We start from the raw sequence: 24439 nt of genomic DNA, 5'->3' as shown, positions 1-24439 counted from the left end.
CCCTGCATTGGGAGCACAGAGTCTTAGCCACTGGACCACCAGGGAAGTCCCTGTATTGCTTTGCTATTTCAAAAAGTCAAAGGTACTAAAAAGACAAAGTTACTTAAACATGCTTTTAATTTTAAATATTCACGAGATAGATTACCTGAGCCCGAGAAAGATGCAGTCCAAGAGTATAAAGTATTTCTTCCAAATCCTTTTCAAGAAGGTAACCACAATGGCTTTGATCAAAATAAACAAATGCCATTAACAGATCTCTGTTAATTGTGATCATCTGAGTCTTTTCTTTTTCCTAAAGAAAATGCAGAAGATACAGTACATAATTTTTACCCCTGATAAGTGAGAAAATTAGACTGTGTCCATATAATACCAAAAATCTGCAAACATCTTTACCTCATCTTAGCTAAAATGAATTGATCTGATTTATGTATAGAGAAGAAAGAAGTAAGACATACTGATTATCTGACAAAACCACAAATACCAAAATACAACCAACTGAATTCTGATGAGTGGTAATATATAGATATACAAGGATCAATAAAGTTCATCACTTAGTTATGTTTAATAATAAGTCTGGATTATGTAAGAAATGGAAATTATCATATTATAAAAAATACAGTATTATACAGAAATGTCACATCACTGTGTTGTACACATTAAACATAATAATGTATGTCAAATATACTTCAGTATTTAATACATACCTTATCTTTAGAGGGCCTCTCCTTGCAGTATCTGTTAATATCTCTTTTGTCATCTCGTTTGTTTATTTCTTCCTCATCCCGATCTATAAAATAAATACAACAGCAGCAAAAGACTCATTAATAGATAAAATTTCAACAACTGTACAGATTGAAAATACTTTTCTATTACTGATCAGTTTTCAAAAGATAAAAAAACAAAGAAATATTATACAACTAAAAACAGTTTGGATTTTATAAGAAAATTATAAAGAATAAGAACAGGAAGAAATTTATAAAGAAACTACAGGGAAGAAAAAAATGGACTTTACTGATTCAAATACAAGGACTCAATTCAATAAATATTTGGGGGAATTAGTTCCCAAACATGAATGAATTTTATACAAAAAATTGAAACATAAATTTAAACAAAACAGGGCAGAGAATATTTACTACAAGATAAAAGGAAAAACAGCCAATATAGTAAAACTAACTGCAGATGGATTATTGCAAAATAAAACTACATATGAGAATTGAAATGTTCTTAATAAAGAAGACCTAACAGTATTAATACCCAGATTTGCTGACAATAATGTATGTGTCCTTTGATAAAAGATAGGAAATTTGGGCTTCCCTGGTGGCACAGTGGTTCAGAATCTGCCTGCCAATGCAGGGGACACGAGTTCGAGCCCTGGTCCAGGAAGATCCCACATGCCACGGAGCAACTAAGCCCATGTGCCACAACTACCGAGCCTGCACTCTGGAGCCCACATGCCACAACCACTGAGCTCACGTGCCACAACTACTGAAGCCCACACGCCTAGAGCGCGTGCTCTGCAACGAGAAGCCACTGCAATGAGAAGCCCACGCACCGCAAAGAGTAGCCCCTGCTCGCCGCAACTAGACAAAGTCCGTGCACAGCAACGAAGACCCAGCGCAGCCAAAAGTAAATAAAATAAATTTTAAAAAAAGATAGGAAGTTCGATAAATTATTCTTAATAAATAAACAGAAAACTGACAAAAAGTAAACTCCTTTCTCTTACCTATCCATAAGCTACCCAGTTCCTGAAGACCTCAGCCATCGCCTTCAGGTCAAGCACCATTAACAGCTTGTTATTCAACTAATACTGAAGAATAAATCTGTTATGGGTTCAACTGTTATCCCCTAAAGTTCCAAAGCTGAGGTCCTAAGCCCCTAGTAGTTCAGAATGTTGCCTTATTTGGAGAAAGGGTTTATCTATACAGAGATAATCAAGTTAAAATGAGGTTATTAGAGTGAGCTCTAATACAATGACTGCTGTCTTTAAAGAAAGGGGAAATTTAGCCACAGACACATCCAGATAGAACATGATGTGACAATACAGGGAAAAGATGCCCATCTACAAGAGCTGAGGAGAGCTGCTTGGAACAGACTCTTCCTCCCAGCCCTCAGAAGAAACCAACCCTGCTAACTCCTTCATCTCAGACTTGGCCTTCAGAACTGTGAAGACAGTAAATTTCTATTGTTTGAGCTAAACAGTTTGAGGTACCTTTCATGGTAGCCCTAGTGAACTAATACATCATCCTTTCATGAATTATATACAACTAAACAGCTTTTTTGTCGATATTTAATGATCTGTCAACAATTTTAAGAGAAATTTTGTTTCTAGAGGCTTCTGGATCTCTCAAATGGATCTCCATCAGAAAGCCCGGAGTAACAAAGGGTTTCTTGATAAAATAGGAGATACAGTAAACACTAGGAGTTAATTAGCGCTTGAGATATTACACAGCATAAATTTATAATATTTCACACTATATTCCCTTCTTCTTTTTTTTTTTTTTGTGGTACGCGGGCCTCTCACTGTTGTGGCCTCTCCCATTGCAGAGCACAGGCTCCGGACGCGCAGGCTCAGCAGCCATGGCTCACGGGCCTAGCCGCTCCGCAGCATGTGGGATCTTCCCGGACCGGGGCACGAACCCGTGTCCCCTGCATCAGCAGGCAGATTCTCAACCACTGCGCCACCAGGGAAGCCCTATATTCCCTTCTTGAACATCCACAACATACATAAGCAGCTAAGAAATTCTGTAGTAAAACATGCAGGCCTTTGCTTAGCCCAAGTTTCCCAAATTTATTTGACCCCAGTATACTTTATTAACCTTAATACCTGTTAATATTTTGGAACACTCTGGGAAAGACTGCTTTAGGTGAGAAGTTGTACGCGAATAGTAACAATATAGAGAAAACTTTATATTAAATAGAATATACATGATAAAACACACATGAACCTTGATAACATTATGCTAAGTGAAAAGAAGCCAGTCACAAAAGATTGCATACTGCATGATTCTATTTATATATATGAAATGTCCAGAATATCTATAGAGATGGAAAGCTGACTAGTGCTTGCCTAGGGCTGAGGAGATGGGGGGGAAATGGGACTGACTGCTAATGAGTACAGGATTTCTTTTTGTGGAAATGAAAATGTTCTAAAATTGACTGTGGTGATGGATGGATATATTAAAAACCAGTGAGTTGGGACTTCCCTGGTGGTTCAGTGGCTAAGACTCCATGCTCCTGATGCAGGGGGCTTGGGTTCGATCCCTGGTTAGGGAACTAGATCCCACATGCCGCAACTAAGAGTTCTCAAGCTGCAACTAAAAAGATCCTGCATGCTGCAACTAAAAGATTCTGCATGCGGCAACGAAGACCCCACGTGCCACACCTAAGACCGGCGTACCACCCAAATACATATTAAAACAAAACAAAAACAAAAAAAACTGAGCTGTATACTTTTAAATGGGTGAACTGGTTGATATGTGAATTATATCTCAAGTTGTTATTAAAAAAAGGAAATAGATAAATGTTCTAAAACTGGATTGTAGTGATGGTTTCACAATTCTATGACGTTACTAGGAATTATTAAATTGTTAAATTATTAAACTAAATTATATACACTTAAAATGGGTGAGTTTGTGATATGTATTGGAACAGAAATAAACTGTTTTAAAGAAAGAGAGATAATATGTCCTTGGAACCTAATTATTTCATATATATATATAAAATACAGTACAGAGTGGTTCAGCTGCTTTATAGTTTTATTATCATGGGTAAATTGATTTAGTGCTAAGAGCCTCAGATTCCTCAGTTAAGAAATGGTTAAGAAACCTCTCCTTTCATTTATTCACATTTTACAGACATGACCCAGCTTATTTTGAGTATTTAACTTGAAAGGTGTCACTTGAAACCATCTCCCCTGAAACCTATATTTTTAACGTATTTTTTTAAAAAAATCCAGGGACTTCCCTGGTGGTCCAGTAGTTAAGATTCCACGCTCCCAGTGCAGGGGGCACGGGTTCCATCCCTGGTCGAGGAACTAAGATCCCACATGCCGCACAGCACGGCTGAAAAAACAATCCAAGTAATCCTTGCTCATCTTGGAACATGCTGTCTATGTCTATAAAAACCATTTGGTAATCTTTTTCCGCATCACTATCCTCTAACTTCTTTTTCAATGACTGCACAGAATTTAATTGCATGTCTATGTCAAAATGCATTTAAATAATTCCCTATTGTTGAATATTAAGACTGATTTTAGTTTTTTGTTTTATAAATAATTATGAAATAAATATTCGTGTTGGTATTTGAAAGGATATGGTTAATTAACATTTCCAAACTTCTGTCCAGAGAAGGTGCAACAATTTAAACTCACCCCAAGAGTGAAAGTAATCTTCTCTTTACCCCTGTTAAACTGATGTTACCTTTTATTAGAAACTTAAGTTTCATCAATTTGACAGGTAAAAATTAGACCCTCACTGTTATTTGCTCCTCTGATTACTAAGAAGATTCAACACCATTTTAGACATTAACTGGCACTATATATACACACACAAATATATATACATATATATATATATATATATATATATTTTTTTTAACCACAAATTCTATTTTTCCATGAGGAAAAAAGTGGTCTTCTGGAAACTTGACTGGATAATAAGATGCAAAGTATGGGGAAAAATGATAACATAAGCAAGCATCAATTGGAATTCCAAGGAAACCAAAAAAACCCCAAAACTATAATCATACCATCCTACTTGGCTTTGCAGTTTATGGTATCAGTTCAACAAATATCTATTTAGAGCCTATTGGGATATTTAGGCTGTTCTAGGAACTTCCAATATATATCAGCAAAGAAAATAAAGAAAAATCTCTTTCTTATTAAGAGCTTATATTCAAGTGGAAAGAAGACAGACAATAAGTAAACTAAGTAAACAGTAGAGTAGACTAGGTTATAAGTTCTATAAGTAGAAGGGGATAAGGAGGCATCAGGAATGTGCACTTTGGTGGGGGTGGGGAGGAGACTGCAATTTTAAATAGGGTGCAGAGCAGACCTCCCTGAGAAAGCGATAGCTGAACAGAGACTGAAGGTGTTGAGGGAGTCAGCAAGGTGGGTCTCTAGGAGAGCGTGCAGGCAGAAGGAACTGCCAATGCAAAGGTCTTAACACAGGAACATATATAATGGGTTCAAGGAGGTCCCAGTGACTGAGGTGCAATGAACAAGTGCAAAGAGTTGTAAGACACAAAATTAAAGACTTGATATGGTAGGGTCTTACAGGTCATTGTAAACACTGTGGCTTTTTTCATAGAGTGAAATGGAGAGCAACTGTAAGAATTTGAACAAATAAATGACTTAAATAATACAAAGGTTATTCTGGCAACTGTACTGAAAAGAGACTTTAGAGGAAGGGGATAGGCAGGGAAACCAGTATAAGGGGCTATTAAAATAATCCAGGCAAGAAACAACATGGGTTGGATTAAGGTTAGATCAGTGACGCTGCTGAGAAATGGTCTGATTCTGGTTATATTTTGAAGATAGAGGCAATATGACCTCCTGATAGACTGGAAATGGAATATGACAGAGAGAGAGAGAGAGAGAGAGAGAGAGAGAGAGAGAGAGAGTCAAGGATGGCTCCTAGATTTTAGCTTGAACAACTCTAAGGATGGGATTGCCATCAAAAGAGGTGGGGAAGGCAGAAGGTAGAGGATTTTTTTGTTTGTTTTCTTTATGGTGAAAAGGAAAAGCAGGAGTTCAGGTTTAGACATGTTTATCTTGAAATGTCAGATAGCTTAAGTGGAGATGACAAATAGGCAGCTGATATAGAAGAATAAGAGAAGTCTGACTTGAGATATAAATTTGAGAACTGTCAGTACATGCAGATTGTACTTAAAGTTGGGAGAATGGAAGAGACCACCACCAAGGGAGTTATATGGTAGAAAAGGAATAAAGAAGACAACTAAGGGATGAGAGCTAGGACATTCTGACATAAAATAATGAGAACACTGTTCAGTGATTTAACAAAAGCAGTGATAAAACAATACTGGGAGGATGGGGGAGAGAAAATGGGACTGTAAAAAAGGCTAATCTTGGTACTTCCCTGGTGGTGCTGCAGTTAAGAATCCTCCTGCCAACGCGGGGAGATGGGTTTGAGCCCTGGTCCGGGAAGATCCTACATGCCTCAGAGCAGCTAAGCCAGTGTGTCACAACTACTGAGTCTGCGCTCTAGAGCCCTTGAGCCACAACTACTGAGCCCACGTGCTGCAACTACTGAGTCTGCGCTCTAGAGCCCTTGAGCCACAACTACTGAGCCCACGTGCTGCAACTACTGAAGCCCACATGCCTAGAGCCCGAGCTCCACAAAGTGGGAAGCCACCACAATGAGAAGCCCGTGCACCACAATGAAGAGTAGCCCCTCTCACCGCAACTAGAGAAAGCCCACGCACAGCAACAAAGAACCAACACAGCCAAAAAAACCGAAAAAAGGGCTAATCTTCATTGAGCAGAGCAGATAATGAAGATAAAATAAATACTGATATATGCATATTATATCACTGCTACTGAATTATTAGAACAATTAAGACTACACATTAGATGGCATCAATAGATAGTGTATGACATTATTGTTAATTTTCTTAGGGGTGATTATGGAATTGTGATTAAGAGAATGTATTTTCTTAGGCAAGTTGAAGAATTCCTACTTTCAAATGGATCAGAAACATACACATGCAAACACACAGACAACACAAATAAGATAAAATATTAACTACTGAATCAACTGTGGGATATAGGGTATTCAATGCACTATTCTCTCAACTTCTTTTATGTCTGAGTATTTTCATCAATTAGAAGAAAAATAAAATGCTGCGGTAGAAAGAAAAAATGTAGAGGCAAACCAAAAACACCTTAAGTAGTAATAATCCTCAAAGATATGTACTACCAAAACAAAAAAACTCTTATGATTTTGTCACCTCAAAAAAAAATTTGGGGGGCTTCCCTGGTGGCACAGTGGTTGAGAGTCCGCCTGCCGATGCAGGGGACACAGGTTCGTGCCCCGGTCTGGGAAGATCCTGCATGCCGCAGAGCAACTAGGCCCGTGAGCCACAACTACTGAGCTTGCGCGTCTGGAACTTGTGCTCCACAACAAGAGAGGCTGCGACAGTGAGAGGCCCGCGCACCGCGATGAAGAGTGGCCCCGGCTCGCCGCAACTAGAGAAAGCACACGTACAGAAACGAAGACCCAACACAGCCATAAATAAATAAATAAATAAATAAATAAATAAATAAATAAATAAATAAATAAATAAAAAGTCCCAAATCTACATGGAAACTGACAGGTACTCAGTGGTACTCCATAAGTACTTTAGGGCTGGCATCTATGACTAGTAAAGTATTTTGAATATCATTACTACTGATAAGTTTGTTATTTAAAACATAGGTGATAGGTATACAGGTGCTTATTATTATTAGTCTTTAAACTCTATATGCTATATGTACTCTTTTGCTTGTATGATAGTCTTCATAATTAATTAGTTTTCTAAAGAAGATTATATTCTATGAAACAAGGAAGACTATTATACCTTTTCATGACACATTTTAACACCACGTTTGGGAAATTTTTTTCCCTCAAGTTGAGTTACCATTAATTATATATGGAACATATGATAGTTAAAAATAACATTTCTTAAAACAATCCTCTCACCTAAAAATTAGTAAAACAATACTTAACATATTTTCACTAGAGAATATTTTACTGTTTCTAGTCTAAAAAATAATTGTAGATTTCAGTGATACAAAGTCCCCAAACAAAAATTGTATTTTTCATCCTAAGGGAAAATAAATTGGAATCATACCATCTTCTTCATCCTCAGCTTCTTCTGCTTCCATTGGATCATATTCATCTTGATTATTATCTTCTTCAGTTTCATCATCATCTTTAGAATCATCTTTTCTTTTATCTTCTTTCTGTAATTTAAAATGTCTTAAAATTAAGCAAGATCTCACCAAACATCAAATGACTAAAAGAAAAACATTAAATTGACTAAATTTACTTGAAATAGTATCACATTATAAATATCTTGTAACAATAATATACTTTAAGAATAAACTACCATTCACAATGTACATAAATCAAACCATCATGCTATATACCTTAAAGAATAAAGTACCAGAAAACTAGTTATAGATGCTTATATAGGCTTAATTCAAAGACTTAAATTTCTAATAATACACTAAAAGTTTTTAGTTTGGCCTTTACATTTTACTATTCTGATGGAATTCATTGTTATGTGTTACACTCCAGAAGACTAATTAGAAACTAAACCCGGTTGCTGGTCCTGGAAATATTTACAGACCTTCCTTTCATCTCTATCTTCTTTTTTATCTTTATCATCGCCTGATTTTCTCCTTTTGGGTCTTGGCTCCTCAGTTTCATCATCTCTTTCTTCTTTTTTATCTTTTCTCTCATCTTTTTTGCTTTTCTTTTCCTTTTCTTTTTTATCCTCTTTCTCAGGAAGAGACAATAATGATTTGTATATTCTGACGCCAAAATCTCTTTGAAGCATTTCATTGAAAAGCTCTGCAAATAATGAAACCTATAAAAAGACAAACAGTAACCCAGCCAACTTTAATAGAAATATTGAACAAATCCAGCAAATCAGTAATTTATCAAATGATAATCTGTCACATCTGACAATTAATGTGCAGTAACAATAAAATTATAATAATTGATGTCAATGATGCTGAGTAGCCTCAAAATCCTCAAAAGCTCTCCTGAAGATACAAATACTATGTTTGGTACACTTTGGGCCAAATATTACAAAAAATAATAACTGCATTACTTTATCATATACATTTATCATGAGGTGTACTCAACAAGTTTTTATGAAATGCCTACTATGTACCAGGGACTGTTCTTGGCACTGGGGATACAGCAGTGAAGAAAGCAGATAAAAATCCCAACTCTCATAAGCTAACAATCTAGTGGGACAAAGTGTGGAATAATCAAATCAACATTGAATTATAAGAAAAACAAGCAGGATAAGAGCACAGAGAGTAACAAGGGAGTGTAGCCAGAGATGGCCTTTTTGATCAAGTGACGTTTGAAAAGTGATGTGAGGGCAGCAAGGGGAATGAGCCATTAAATAGATACCCAGAAGAGCATTCCACGCAGGGGAAGACAAATCAAACTCTTGAGTAGGGAGTAAGCATTATTACTATGCAAGGATCCAGGGATAATGAGCTTTAATATATTCATGAACCTAAAATTATATACTAAATATCCTATGTAAATATATCTTTTTTTCTTTCTTTCTTTTGGCCATGCCGCATGGCTTGTAGGATATCTTAACTCCCCGACCAGGGATTGAACCTGGACCCAGGCAGTGAAAGCACTGAGTCCTAACCACTGGACTGCCAGGGAATTCCCTATGTAAATATATCTAAGGAAATTGCATTCAACAGATTAAAAGGGTCTAGAACTTGAAATAGTTACAACAGTTCTAAAATATGTAATTTTTGGCAATGTGTTCAGTATAATTGGTAAAACACTTCAATCAGACTATTCTCCTGATCAGAAAGAAATATACAATGTATTAAAACTATAATTGATCTTACAATGTATTTTTCTTTCATTCATGCCATCTTTATACATTTTAAATAAAAAGAAATCTATTATCAGTAAAATGACCATTAAGATGTTGAGAATTCTTTTCTCTTAATCATTAATGTAAAAATTAAATAAAATCTCCATTTGTGTAAGTAAATAGCAAGAGTCACATATTTTTCTTAGACTTTTCTATCTTCTATTACTCAAATAAAAAGCAATTAAGGGACTTCCTTAGTGGTGCAGTGGTTAAGAATCCACCTGCCAATGCAGGGGACAAGGGTTCGATCCCAGGTCCGGGAAGATCCCACATGCCGCGGAGCAACCAAGCCTGTGCACCACAACTACTGAGCCTGTGCTCTAGAGCCCGCAAGCCACAACTACTGAGCTCACGTGCCACAACTACTGAAGCCCGTGCGCCTAGAGCCTGTGCTCCGCAACAAGAGAAGCCCCCGCTCGCCACAACTAGAGAAAGCCCATGTGCACCAATGAAAACCCAAGGCAGCCAAAAATAAATAAATAATCAAAAAACAAAAAAGCAGTTAAAATGTGTTAGCTTGGAAGAAACCTAGAGAAGTAACTAGAAGCTAAGTATTAATTCTACATCTCTTTTCATCTACAAGCAGTGAAAGACAAAGATACACCTAGCATTAAAATTAAATCAGTCAAAAATTTATTTATTATTGATATACGGTTTTTCTTAGTAATAATTTCTTTTAAATTCATATACCAAAATGACTTACATTCTAATGACAGATTAAAAGGAAACTAACCAAGGGGGTATGTTAGGTGGAGAGGAAGACAAAGGATCATTCTGCTAGCAGAGGGCTGTTCCTAAATCACCTTGTTTCCACCGAACAGCATTAATTTGGCATCCTCTTACAGCATCCGTTAGGTATACAGTATATACTTTTTAGGCAGTAATACCAAAGACTATTTTTTTTCATTTATTTACTTCTTGAATGATTACTACATGACAGGCACTGTTAAGAGTTAAATTTATGGCAATTGGTAATAAAAATAAAATCACATTGTATATAATGTTTAAGGTCACTGGCTTACCGGAATTATCAATGTTTCAAAAAATATAAATATGTTAATATTGTAACATAGTTTATTTCAAAATCAATAAACATGCATTTCATGTTTATTAATTGCCTCAGTAGTCCTCTATATTTGTTTGCAAATGTCTCTAGTCTAAGCACTTCATTTTTATCTTACCATCTGGTGAACAATGCCTCCTGGGTCAAGTAGGTATGATTGATTTTTACAGTATAATTTATCAAATAACACAATGTGAGACATGTTGATAAGATACGATAATTGAACACAATTATAATTTTGTACAGGCTATTTACAAAACTGATATTTGGGAATATTTTACATTGTTTGGTTTAAAGAATGAAGCAATCACTTACTTAGGGATGAAAGTGCATTTCAACTGTTTTGAAAAATGACATGAACTGTTTGTTGTAAAGCTATTCTAAAGTAATGGTACAAAGAAACAGATTCATGTTGAAAATATAAACATCAATTATTTTATCTTACACCTAAATCAATCACAAGTTTCAATCCCACTAAATGGTATTTTAATTCTAGAGTAAATAATAAAGTGCTACCACATTCCCAAGAGAAGCAATTAGAGATTATTGTATCATATGTCTCCCAATAATATCCTGATAAAAGAACATACCACTACACCACTACTTGTGATGTAGTCTTGGGAAAAAAATAATTGAACCTGAACCGGATTGAGACTTTAGGTCCAAATATCAATTTATGGGAAACAGAGAGGCCAGAACAACATTTAAACCATATCACAGGAATGCAATAAGCAAAAGTGAGTCTGTAGCGAACATCATCTGGTTGGTTCTTTCCCCAAAAAATACACTGTAAGGAAAATACAAAAAACAAAAACAGTGAAAGGGGCACTCAAAAGAGATTTAAGAGATATATTAACCAACGTGTGAACTTTATTTGGATCCCAATTCAAACTTAAAACATTACCTCAAATGAATGTTCTTTATTATCCTCTAATCTGTAGTCCAAAAGAACACTCAAAGACATGATGCTACAATCAAACTTGCCACTTTTTGCAGCCCAGTTTGGATGTACAACGATGGCTGGCTCATCAGGCAAAATATATCTTCTTTCCCGACGCTGGCGTTCTAGTTCCTCTTGACGTTTTCTTTCTTCTTCCTACATATTTGAAATTTTAAGTAATGGTTAAACCTGCATGTACATTATGTATACATACCAAATGTATACCATATGTAAAGAAAAAGGGCAAATTTCTATGACTCCTTACGATGATAATACCAACCTTCAGGGCTAAGAAGGGAGTAAAGCTCAAATTTAATAAAGAGGACAGCAGCTTTTATGGCTCCTAATTCTCTTTCTTTTCAATTTCCCAGCATAAGAAATTGCCTTCTAAAGAGGAAAAAAACCCGACAAACCTATATTAACATCATATAAATCAGGAGATTCTGGGAAAACAGTGGTGGTAACATAGTTTGTGGGTCTACCTGAATCCTCACATTTAGAAAGAGACAGAATAATCTAGATACCAAAACCAAAATCCATGTATATGCACAACAAAACGAGGTGATAAGGTATCCCCACAAACCCCAATATACAAGTGAGCAGACCCCAACATCTATGTGTTACTGACATCTGTGTGTGGGGGGGAAGCAGAAGGAAGCAACGAGGTTGCCTGTTGGATCTAAGAACAGGAAAACCATAAAATAATCAGGCAATGGAAAGCACAGCAGGTAAATTTAAGAATAGCAGCTAAAAATAGGAATAGGTGAGTGAGGGTATACAAGGGGTCAGTGTTAAGATCTAAAAGGGCCCAGACATTCTAGCCCCACCTATGAACTTGCAAAGCTGATTTACCAGGGCATCCTTCCAGCACAGGGCCCCACAACGAGGAGAAACTTCTGAGAGCAAAATCAATAGTGAGCCGGACAGGGACAACAGAGACAAGGGAGGAGAAGGCCCAGATAAAAAGTGATAGAGGGCAATAAAGATCGAAATCTCAGCAAGCCACCATATTTTTTGACAGAACAAGAAAATAACAGAACACAGGGCTCTGTGAAGTTAGAAAAGCTATCTGAAGCAATCTCCTAATAAACTTTAGGCAAACTACATTCACATAAACACGAGCAGTAGAAAAGTACTGAGGTCAAATCCCAAAGTTATTATTAGAAAAAAAAAAAGAACAAGGAGCAGAATCACATCTCTGGCAGACAATGAAAGTGGGCCAGAAAGCCATGGCCAAAAGGCAGATAAAAATCTTAACTTACTATTTTAAAGTGTGCTAAAAGACATTAAGAAAATGTTACAGGGACTTCCCTGGTGCCAAAGTGGTTAAGACCCTGTGCTCCCAATGAAGGGGGCCTGCATTTGATCCCTGGTCAGGGAACTAGATCCCACATGCAGGCCACAACTAAGAGTTCACATGCCACAACTAAGGAGCCGGCGAGCCGCAACTAAGGAGTCTGCCTGCCACAACTAAGACCTGACACAACCAAATAAATAAATATTTAAAAAAGGAAAAGAAAATGTTACAAGATATGAAAGAACAACATGAATAAGAATTTTAAAGTAGAAAATGAGGTGACAGGGACTTCCCTGGTGGTCCAGTGGTTATGACTTTGCCTTCCAATGCGGGGAGTTCAGGTTTGATGCCTGGTCAGGGAGCTAAGATCCCACATGCCTTGCAGCCAAAAAACCAAAACATCAAAAAAAAAAAAAACAGAAGCAATATTATAACAAATTCAATAAAGACTTTAAAAATGGTCCAGGGCTTCCCTGGTGGTGCAGTGGTTAAGAATCCGCCTGCCAATGCAGAGGACACGGGTTCGAGCCCTGGTCCGGGAAGATCCCACATGCCGCGGAGCAACTAAGCCCGTACGCCACAACTACTGAGCCTGCACTCTAGAGCCTGCGAGCCACAACTACTGAGCCTGCACGCCTAGAGCCCGTGCTCCGCAACAAGCCCCCGCTCGCCGCAACTAGAGAAAGCCCGTGTGTAGCAACGAAGACCCAATGCAGCCATAAATAAATAAATATATACATTAAAAAAAAAAAGGGTCCATATCTAAAAAAAACAAAAAGAAAATAAGGTGACAGAATTTAGGGAACAATCAGAAAAGATAGTTTCAGAAATTTAAAAATAACTAGAAGGAATAAAAAAGAAAATAAACTCAAGAGATAATGCCTTAAAAGAACAGAAGGTAATGTGGAAATCTTAAAAATCAAAAAGAAATGAAAAGTATTCAAGAAAAAGTGACCAATGTTGAGGAAGCAAAAAAGGTCAATACAAGACATCAGAATTCCTTAAAGAAAACAAAAGCAAGGGAACAAAACAAAAAACTATTACTGTGGGAGGGAAGGAGACGCAAGAGGGAAGAGATATGGGAACATAATGTATATGTATAAATGATTCACTTTGTTATAAAGCAGAAACTAGCACACCATTGTAAAGCAATTATATTCCAATAAAGATGTAAAAAAAACCAAAAAAATGGTTACTGGACTTCCCTGGTAGCACAGTGGGTAAGAATCCACCTGCCAATGCAGGGGACATGGGTTACAGCCCTGTTCCAGGAAGATCTCACATGCCGCGGAGCAACTAAGCCCGTGTGCCACAACTACTGAGCCTGCACTCTAGAGCCCACGAGCCACAGCTACCAAGCCCGTGTGCCACAACTACTGAAGCCTGTGCACCTAGAGCCCGTGCTCCGCAACAAGAGAAGCCACCGCAATGAGAGGCCCGCGCACCACAATAAGAGTAGCCCCTGCTCACTGCAACTAGAGAAAGCCCTCAAGCAGCAACAAAGACCCAACACAGCCAAAAAAAATTAAAAAATTAAAATAAAAACAAACAGGTAACCACCTGAAGATGGCAGGGAACCAATGCATTTTCATGAAAGCTGGATAAACAAACAAAAATAGTGCTTGATTTAGCAGCACACACACACACACAAATATTTTTTGGCCGCACCATGCGGTATGTGGGATCTTAGTTCCCCAACCAGGGATTGAACCCATGCCCCCTGCAGTGGAAGCACAGAGTCTTAACCACTGGACCACCAAGGAAGTCCTAATATTCTATATTTTAAAAAGAAAGAAAGAGAAGAATCAAGTATTGATCCTGCCTTCTTCTATATGAATTTACCAAAAGGCAAACCTGTACCACCTGGGTAACCAAACAGCAGATGAGGGGAATAGGTGAACACAGAATAAGAATTATGATATCACCAATTCTGAACCCCAATAAATCAATGGATCTAGGATTTGAGCACCAAAGGCCACTAACATCAAAAAGTGAAAATCAACTCTTTGCCTTCTTTTTCTGCTCTTCCTGTCCTGAACAATTCAGTTCTAAAGCAATTCCTACAAGCAAAGCAGGTGTCTATACAGGGGATGGAGGCTGTGAGGAAGGAGTGCTACAATGGCCCAGAGCAGATGAGCTGCCCAGTTACCAGGAATTGAAACCCAAATGAAGCAAGGAAGGTATCCATACAGAGAAAGCACAGGGCAGGGAATGAGAGCAGAGTGAGGATATTCAAATTGGAGAGGGAGTGTGATGGACAACTGAGAAAGTAAGCAAATATATTAAGTATAATAGAAGGTATGTTTCTCATTATTGGAGAAAGGAGTTAAGATACATGGGAAGAGAGAAAACTAGAATGAACTCTGTGATGCTGGAGTAGAATTGGAGATATTAGTACAAACTTATGACTTTATTGTAGTAAATGTGATGTACCATTCTTCACTAAAAGGTACCAGGACTTGCTGGGGAAATGGCTGGTTTCAGTAATAGGGCAGGGGTAGCACACGGCGAGACTAAAACACTGTATTGTGCTGCAAAATAAGAAAGTTCTCAGAAAATGACGAGAACATTTCCAAGAACACAGAAGACAACTTGAAAGGCCTCCTGCTGGCCAACTCTGAGACAGTTTCACTATAAAAATAAATATAACTTATATAGTAAAATAAGAAATTATGCATCTCTTCAGAACAAGGTAATTTTCCTACATAATTACAAAATCATTATCACATCCAAGAAATTTAAGTTCTTCATTATCTAATATCACATCCATAATCAAATTTCTCCAATTACCCCAAAAATACTCTATGGCTTTTTCCCCCTCTATCCGGGATCCAGTCAAGTTTCGCTCAGTGCATTCAGTCGTCATGTCTTGTTAACCTTCTGTAATCTAAACCATTTTTCTTCCTTCATTACATGGACATTTTTTGAAAGATCAGACAAGCTGCTCTGTAGAATTTCGTACATTCTAAATTTATGTTTTCTTAAAATTAGATTAAGGTAAAACATTTTCGGCAGGAATACTTCATAAATAATGACGTATACTTCACAATGCATTCCATCGGGAAACACATAATGTCAGTTTATCCAATTACTGGTGCTGTAACACACTTCTGATATCCCCATGTTTCAAATTCAGAAAACATCCATAAGTTACTCTTCTGGGCATAAGACTGAGGCATAAATGGGAGTGAATAAACAGCCTCTGAGTCTTAAGGACTGAAATGCAATCAAACGCACAGCTTTAAAGCAGCACAATTCTCACAGAAGCACTTCACTAGAACTCCATCTCTGAACTTAGTGGCTTTGTCCACCAAATTTCATTTCATTTTTTATATCTAAAACATTATTATTCATTTTCAAGAGGGAGGAATAAAATACGTGACTTGGAAATCACTCAACTGTGTCTCAAGTGGAGAATGAATAAACAAACTGATACACTGATACTATGAATACTATTCAGAAATGTAAAGGAACAAACTATAGAAACACAATAAAATGGGTGAATCTCTAATGCGTCATGCTAAGTTAAAGAGGTCAGACTAAAAAGGTTATGTAATTCCATTTACATGATATATTGGAAAAGGCAAACTACAGGAAAACAGATCAGTGGCTTCCAGCGGCTGAAGGGGTGGGAGAAGAAAATGCTTACAAAGGGGTACAGGGTATTTTTAGGAGTATATACCTCTTTATCATCTTCAGATTTCCTATCATCCTCCTCTTCCTCTTCTTTCTCAGATTTCTCTAATTCCTTTTGTTCTTCTTTTTGCTCTTCTACTTTAAGCTGTTTTGTCAATCGGGCTATTAACTGGGATTTTAACCCTTTGGAACTAAGAGCTCGACTTTCTAATTCTTTTCGGAGATCATTTACCTAAATATACACACCATAAAAACACAGAAAAAGAAAGCAGGATAGTGAAATAGGGAACTGTGCAATGATCTTTTGTATGATTTTTTAAAAAATTTTGGTGAAAGGGACAGTTGTACAGCTCATAAAAAGGTTTGTGAAAATGCAAACCGACAGAGTATTTTTTGAAAATAATTTGCAACATGTTTTAAGATGCTTTGAAGAAGTTAATGCTCTTTGACCCAGAAATTCTAATTTCTGGGAATTTACCCTAAGGAAATAACCTAAACACAAGAAAGGAACTTTTTATATGGATACATTCCTTGTCATAATCCCTTCCTCCAAAAAGGTGAAGAATCTAAATATCCAATAAAAGGGTAATACCAAAGAAAAAAAAGCAGTACATCAACTAAATGGAACAGTATAGAACATTTAAAAATAATTACATGTGAAACTCTATTATTAATTGAAAAGGAGACAGCAACTTTTTTACACAACATGATTAGAACCAAACAACCAACCAACCAACCAGCTTGTACCCAGAAAATATAATGGAAAATAATACTTAGAATTTTTTTAACATCTTTATTGGAGTATAATTGCTTTACAATGGTGTGTTAGTTTCTGCTTTATAACAAAGTGAATCAGTTATACATATACATATGTTCCCATATCTCTTCCCTCTTGTGTCTCCCTCCCTCCCACCCTCCCTATCCCACCCCTCCAGGTGGTCACAAAGCACTGAGCTGATCTCCCTGTGCTAAGCGGGTGCTTCCCACTAGCTATCTACCTTACGTTTGGTAGTGTATATATGTGCATGCCTCTCTCTCGCTTTGTCACACCTTACCCTTCCCTCTCCCCATATCCTGAAGTCCATTCTCTAGCAGGTCTAGTAGGACACAGTCTTTATTCCTGTCTTACCCCTAGGTTCTTCATAACAGTTTTGTTTTTTCTTAAATTCCATATATAAATGCATAGAATTTTAAAGAAAAGCTGTGTTTGAATGAAAGGCTTGAGAATTTTTTTTCTTCAATTTTTTATGCATACACCAATTTTTAAAATAAGCATGCCTTATATTTATAATCAAAAGGAATACAAGTTTTCATCAAAAAACCTACAAACAGTAAATGCTGGAGAGGGTGTGAAGAAAAGGGAACCCTCTCGCATTGTTGGTGGGAATGTAAATTGATACAGCCACTATGGAGAACAGTATGGAGGTTCCTTAAAAAACTAAAAACAGAACTACCATATGACCCAGCAATCCCACTACTGGGCATATACCCTGAGAAAACCGTAATTCAAAAGAAGTCATGTACCACAATGTTCATTGCAGCAGTATTTACAATACCCAGTACATGGAAGCAAACTAAGTGTCCATCAACAGATGAATGGATAAAGAAGATGTGGCACATATATATATAATGGAATATTATACAGCCATAAAAAGAAACAAAATTGAGTTATTTGTAGTGAGGTGGATGGACCTAGAGTCTGTCACACAGAGTGAAGTAAGTCAGAAAGAGAAAAACAAATACCGTACGCTAACACATATATATGGAATCTAAAAAAAAAGGTTCTGATGAACCTAGGGGCAGGACAGCAATAAAGATGCAGACGTAGAGAATGGACTTGAGGACATGGGGAGGGAGAAGGGTAAGCTGGGACGAAGTGAGAGTAGCATTGACATATATACACTACCAAATGTAAAATAGACAGCTAGTGGGAAGCAGCTGCATTGCATGGGGAGATCAACTCGGTGCTTTGTGACCACCTAGAGGGGTGGGATAGGTAGATCCAAGAGGGAGGGGATATTGGGATATATGTATACGTATAACTGATTCACTTTGTTATACAGCAGAAACTAACACAACATTGTAAAGCGATTATACTCCAACAAAGATGTTAAAAAAGAAAAAAAAATTTCTCGCGATAATATGGGTAATTTGTCATCTTGTTTACTAAAATTTTTCTTTATTAAGGGAGAGATACTGAAAATTATCCCAATTTTATTGGAAATGTGCTTTACAAATAATAAATTTCTATTCATAAAAAGAAGAAAAGGAATACAAACTTTAAAATAAGAAACAATAGCAGAGCCATCAGTTTGACAAAAAGTCCTTGGAGTGCAGGCTTAATCTAACTTTCTGAATCTATAGCACTCTATATGAAACCTGACGTTGAGGAAAATAACTTGGCGTAGTGTAAGAAGAGCACATTCTTATGATACACATTCTCTACTAAAAAAGCAATGTTGGGCTTCCCTGGTGGCGCAGTGGTTGACAGTCTGCCTGCCGATGCAGGGGACACGGGTTCGTGCCCGGGTCCAGGAAGATCCCACATGCCGCGGAGCGGCTGGGCCCGTGAGCCACGGACGCTGAGCCTGCGCGTCCGGAGCCTGTGCTCCGAAACGGGAGAGGCCACAACAGTGAGAGGCCCGCGTACCACAAAAAACAAACAAACAAACAAACAAACAAAGCAATGCTGGTTTAAAAACTAGACTTTCATAAAAAAGAAAAAAACCTGTATTTTGCTGAGGACAGAAGTTAATAAAAAGGTCAGCTTTTATGTGTTAAACAGGAAGTTGCAAAAGCAAGCCAGCTTCTGATCTATGTAGAATTTATGTACGTAGAATCTATGGATCTCCATTCACAATATAGGCCCAGAGATGCAAAACTGCAAAAAGATAATAGGTCCAAAGACGCTGGGGAGCAAAAACAAACTAGTATGATGGGTTAATCAAAGATTTTCAAAAAAGGCTCTTAAATTATCTTCTTCCTATTTCAGATGTATATCAATCCACATTTTATTTTTAAATTTTATTTAAAAGCTGCATAATCTTTTTCCTATGTTTCATTCCTTCTGCTTGAATTTAAGTTAATTAAGTGCAGAAATTCCACCTCTTCGTTAGTTCCCAAAGCAAAAAGCAAATATTGCTCATACTATAGGTGCATGTATATTACATTCGACAGTGGCTGAACTGATGTATGAAGTCACCTTTTATTTAATTTTGACACACACACACACACAAAAACAACAAAGAATATTTATATAAAACCAGTGGACTTCATTTCTAATGGCTTATATCTGAAAAACTACTGTCCACAACATCCTCTATTCCTGTTCAGAGATTTCAAATTAAATACCATTACTTTCAAAGTTACCTTCATTGTCTTCGGGTCAAGTTTAGACCAATGGGTAGGAGTGGAAATTTCTTTAGCTTCACCATCATCCTTCTCTTCTTCATCCTGATATACAAAGTAAAGAACAGAATTACTATTCTGAAACCTTAAAATAAAGGTAATTTACTTTTAAAAGTCTGTTGCTGATCTGTGCAAGGTCACAAATGTTTCAGATTGTCTTCTCCTAAAGTTATTATTTAGGCAAGTCCACGTACATACATTCTACCACTTTTAACTGATCACAAAGACACTCATCAGCCAATCAAAGCCAGATCTGTGAAACACAAAAGGGTGATAAATTACAACACAAAGGATATCAGGGATGCACAAACACTGCCGATCTCCACTAACCAAACAGTGTGTGATCTTGCCCCAATTTTCAAGCCACCCAAAGTTAAGACTGATTTAGTCAGACCTTTCAAATGTACCAAAGACGATGCCACATAGCCTGAAATTTCAAATCTCTCAGACTTGTGGTTGTCCAATTTCAAATATCCATGACTAGAACTGATGACCGTGAAAGAGAAAATTTTTTAAATTTTAGAAAATGGCAAAATGTTTAAAATGGCTTAATACTGAATCTTGCTCAACAACTGGTCCCAGATTCCAGCAACTAGACCTATGATAAAAACAAAATTCTGTGCAATTTAAGCACAACTTATTTTCCTTTGAGGTCTCAGCACTCTTAAAGTTAGAATAGACAGATTTTTTTTTTTAAGAGAAAAGAACATACAACTATACTGCTGAAAGCTGGATTACCAGTCGCTGTTACGAGTTATGTTCCTCCATGTGTGTTTGTTATGTAGTGTGTGGTGTGCATTTGTGCCTGTGTTCCTGTGCCTGTGAGAAGCGGAAATAGAAAAAGGGATTAGCGTTCAGTGCCTGTTCTCCATCAGCCTCCTTGCGTTCACCCTGAAGCTTCTCGACCAGCTGCTGCTTGTATCCTCGGGAGAGGGTTTCCCACTCTGAGCGGGTGGGAAGGCAATGCCAAACATCCGGGAAAAATAAAACCACTGTCTCCACATGAGCTGGAACTGTACGCCCCTTGTGGGTCTCCTCAGGGCGATGGTAGCGAATCTCTGCAAAACGGTACCTGTTGCAAGGGAAGAAGCATGTTGGAAAAAAAATTCTAAAATACATTTTAAAGACCCTAGTTCACTTGTAGCACATCAAGTAAAGAAATTTTGCTGCAAGAACTTGAGGTTGGTCTAAAGAAAAAAAAATTATAGAAGCCATAGTTCCTCTTTTGGTACATTTGTACAATATTTTATGGTTAAAAGAAGAATATGTTCCCCAAGGCATTTTCAAAGTTTGATTACAGAGCTACCCATATTTTAGAGAATACCTGAAGAAGCTGGATAGCTGTTCAGATTTCATGTGCTAAAAAAAGAATATTCTCAATTAAGTCACAAGAAATATACTAAAATACACAGGACAAATAAGCCTCAAGAGAAAATATGGCTGAACAAAAATAATCAGCAACTACATCATTTTATAACAAAAGAATTATAATGAAATGAAGTTCTCTCTTGACGATCTTCTCCAGCTATGCATGAAATGAAAAATATTTTCAACATACATCCAACTTCCAAAGTTCAGCATAACAAAACATTAAAAATTTCAGTTTATTTTGATTAGTTCTTAATCCTTTTTCCCCCAAACATTTTTGGCACCAAATAAACTTTTGCTAAAATTAGTATTTTCCTTTGAGATTACCTGCATGATCAAGATTGCTAAAATAAGGGGTGGGGGAGAAGGCTGATAGACAAGAACATCTATATAACTATTAGAAAAACATTTCTAATCAAGAAATGAATTGGTACTTACCATTGTGTGCATACACTTAGATCAATGCCTGTCAGAGCCTTACAACAACGAATAGCAGTCTTAATCAACACAGAGGGGTCTTTTTCTGGGTCTGGTCCATCCAACGAAGGAGACCAGTGGCCTCCAATGGCCATGGCTTCATCCTTGCCTTTCATGCCCACTAAAAACTAATTTAAAACAAAGAATCATTTACATATATTATGCAACTTGTCAAATTACAAATGAAATACTGGAAAAGTAAAGGAACAAACCTTTCTAATATCATTTTTACTACCTCGGGTATCTGTCAGTCAAGGAAGAGTTCAGTTCATCGTGTTCCACACTGCATTTCAGCAATGGAATAGGATTTATACATCATAACTCATCCTTCTAAAATATTTCCTCAGATAAAAAGTTCTTTTAAAGAAACAAGCTATAATTCAAAGTTTAAGAGCAGCCTGATACACTAAACCCATTATCACTAAGATTTTACTATGCTTCAAATACAAAACATCAAAACGACAGTTGAACTAGTGACATACAAGTAAGATATAGCCGTTAATCTGCAATGAGAAAAACATCTACATCATTGAGTGCCGTAACTATATTAAAATTAGATATAAAACAAATCAACAAAATTTAAATGGTAGTATTTTTTAATTCTATATATACACAGTTAGAACTAAGCAAAGCAAATATACACCTAAAGTTTAAATAAATGTTTCACTTTACCTTAACAAGTCTAGCAGGATGTTGAAATCCATCTCGAAGTTCTTGTGGGTCTTCAGCAAGAGCACATGACTTATGATACAAATCTTCCATACTAGGGCTAGCCATCAGCATTACCTATTATAGTCAAATAATTCAATCCTGTCAAAAGTCTAAAGTAATGTAAAAAAATGAGAAGCACTACTAATTATCCTTACATAATAGATATCTGAAGTTTTTTATAAAATTGGAAAGTAAAACACTATAGCAGAAATGGTATTAGATACCTTATAATTACATAGTTTTAACTTTTCAAGGAATGCTTTTTGATCAATGTTTTTCGAATAGCAGAAAACTAATGACCATAAACAATGTACTGAATGTTACCCTGAAGACTCACATATAGTGCATTCACCCAACATTACATTTTTATCTGGGGCTACCAGAAGTCATAGAACATTCCAAAAAGCTCAATAAAATGAACTTCATCTTCACATTTTTATAAGGTTCAAAATGTTAAAGCAATAACAACATTTTTACAGCTCAAGAGTTAAGGCAAAAAGAGGTTATATTACTTAAATAACCAAAACAGAATCTGGGAGACAAGAAGAAAACACAGGCATTCAGATCTTAAATGTAATAACCACTTTCTGAGGATTAATTCCACATACATTCTTAATATGAATAACTACTCAGAAATTTTAGCTGTGTATCACAGAATACAAACCTTTGCACTGTATAAGTGATCAGCATCTGGTGGATCAAGAATGGCCATGTTTTTCTCTAAGGACTCTACTTCTCTGTGCATTACATAAAAATTGCAGTAATTTCCCAGCTGAAATGGTCTTGACAAAGGGAAAGCATCCACCCATGTAAACTGAGCATCAAAAAAGTCACTAGGTATATATAAATTCTGATAACGGCGCCTTAGTTCCATCATGTCACAACTAGGACTGAAAAACAGACATAAGGAGTGAATAAAGAGCCTTAACACCAAATACTATGCAAAGGTTCATTCAGTTCTAAAGCTAAATATATAATCTGATACAGTTAACAGCCAGCTGAAAATGAACAGTCACTGTTAATGAATGAGCTATATAGATTTACATAGAAGTACATGGAAATGGCATTTTCAAATATGTTTACTTACAGCTTTGAATAAATAACTAGTATCTACGTGTTACCGTTATTTCTTTATTTTTTGTGTGTAGCTTAAAATTCATTTAGACAAGACCCTTTGAAATAACTTCAAGCTCCAGAAAAGATCTGAACAAAAGCAATTCTGCCTCAGTTGAAGCTGCATTTTTGAGAAAATTATGATTCATATAAAATGGATATAAAAAAGGAATAAGAGTGGTACCAATTAGTATGAGTGCTCCTCAATCAGGTTTATACAGTGTCGGAAAAAATACAACCTTTATTCTACATTAAGATCCCAGATCAGGCATAGTTAATTTAAAATTAAATATAAAAGTCTACATGAAAACAAAATCCAAACTTTTTTGGATTATCCACATCTCCATACCTCTCTATCTAATGATTAAGATCCATACCTGATTACTTACTATGTAAAGAGAGGATAAGTTTCTTGCCTTTTAAATCTGGCATAATGAATTTTTTTTTTTAAAGGATGATTTACTTTTTCCTAAGAAACAGAGCTTTTAAAGGAGAGAAACTCAAAAGTAAATCAATCTGGTTAATAGGCCAAGAGATTTCTGTTAAAAGCATAATGAAAAAAAAAAATGAAAAAAAAAAAATGAAAAAAAAAAAAAAGCATAATGAAAAGTGGAAAACACCAATAGTCTGTAAGATGAAAAGATAACTACACCGTCCTTTCAAATGACAACTAAAGGCAAGAGTACGTAATATGAACTAATGTATCTACAAGGATGTCTTTTTATGTGAAACCTAAAAATAAGAAATATAGAATGGGGCTTCCCTAGTGGCACAGTGGTTGGGAGTC

General features: G+C 36.5%; 1 protein-coding gene and 1 non-coding gene across 6 annotated transcripts in view; both read right to left on the bottom strand.

The window, feature by feature from the left end:
• Positions 1-24439, bottom strand: part of CCAR1 (cell division cycle and apoptosis regulator 1) — a 65895-nt gene that overhangs the window by 16209 nt on the left and 25247 nt on the right. For 4 of the 5 annotated variants that reach the window (XM_022590736.3, XM_089897577.1, XM_022590735.2 and 1 more), the window contains exons 11-21: positions 23204-23429; positions 22501-22614; positions 21790-21956; positions 20845-21055; positions 19945-20028; positions 16622-16807; positions 11607-11798; positions 8350-8589; positions 7849-7960; positions 705-787; positions 146-292 (exon numbers count right to left, since the gene is read on the bottom strand). In XM_022590736.3, coding sequence (XP_022446444.1) covers positions 146-292; positions 705-787; positions 7849-7960; positions 8350-8589; positions 11607-11798; positions 16622-16807; positions 19945-20028; positions 20845-21055; positions 21790-21956; positions 22501-22614; positions 23204-23429 — 1762 coding nt within the window. The remainder of the gene's footprint in view (positions 1-145; positions 293-704; positions 788-7848; positions 7961-8349; positions 8590-11606; positions 11799-16621; positions 16808-19944; positions 20029-20844; positions 21056-21789; positions 21957-22500; positions 22615-23203; positions 23430-24439) is intronic. The other variant, XM_030759229.2, reaches the window with a different exon arrangement.
• Positions 22088-22152, bottom strand: LOC115801546 (small nucleolar RNA SNORD98). Its single transcript, XR_004021846.1, has one exon. It is a non-coding gene; the product is annotated as a small nucleolar RNA SNORD98 (small nucleolar RNA).

This window comes from Delphinapterus leucas, chromosome 16 (genome assembly GCF_059928025.1).
Source record: "Delphinapterus leucas isolate spDelLeu-1000000601 "Yukka" chromosome 16, BTC_Dleu_Yukka2, whole genome shotgun sequence".
Lineage (NCBI taxonomy): Eukaryota > Metazoa > Chordata > Mammalia > Artiodactyla > Monodontidae > Delphinapterus > Delphinapterus leucas.
This window is presented reverse-complemented; position numbering and strand designations above follow the sequence as displayed.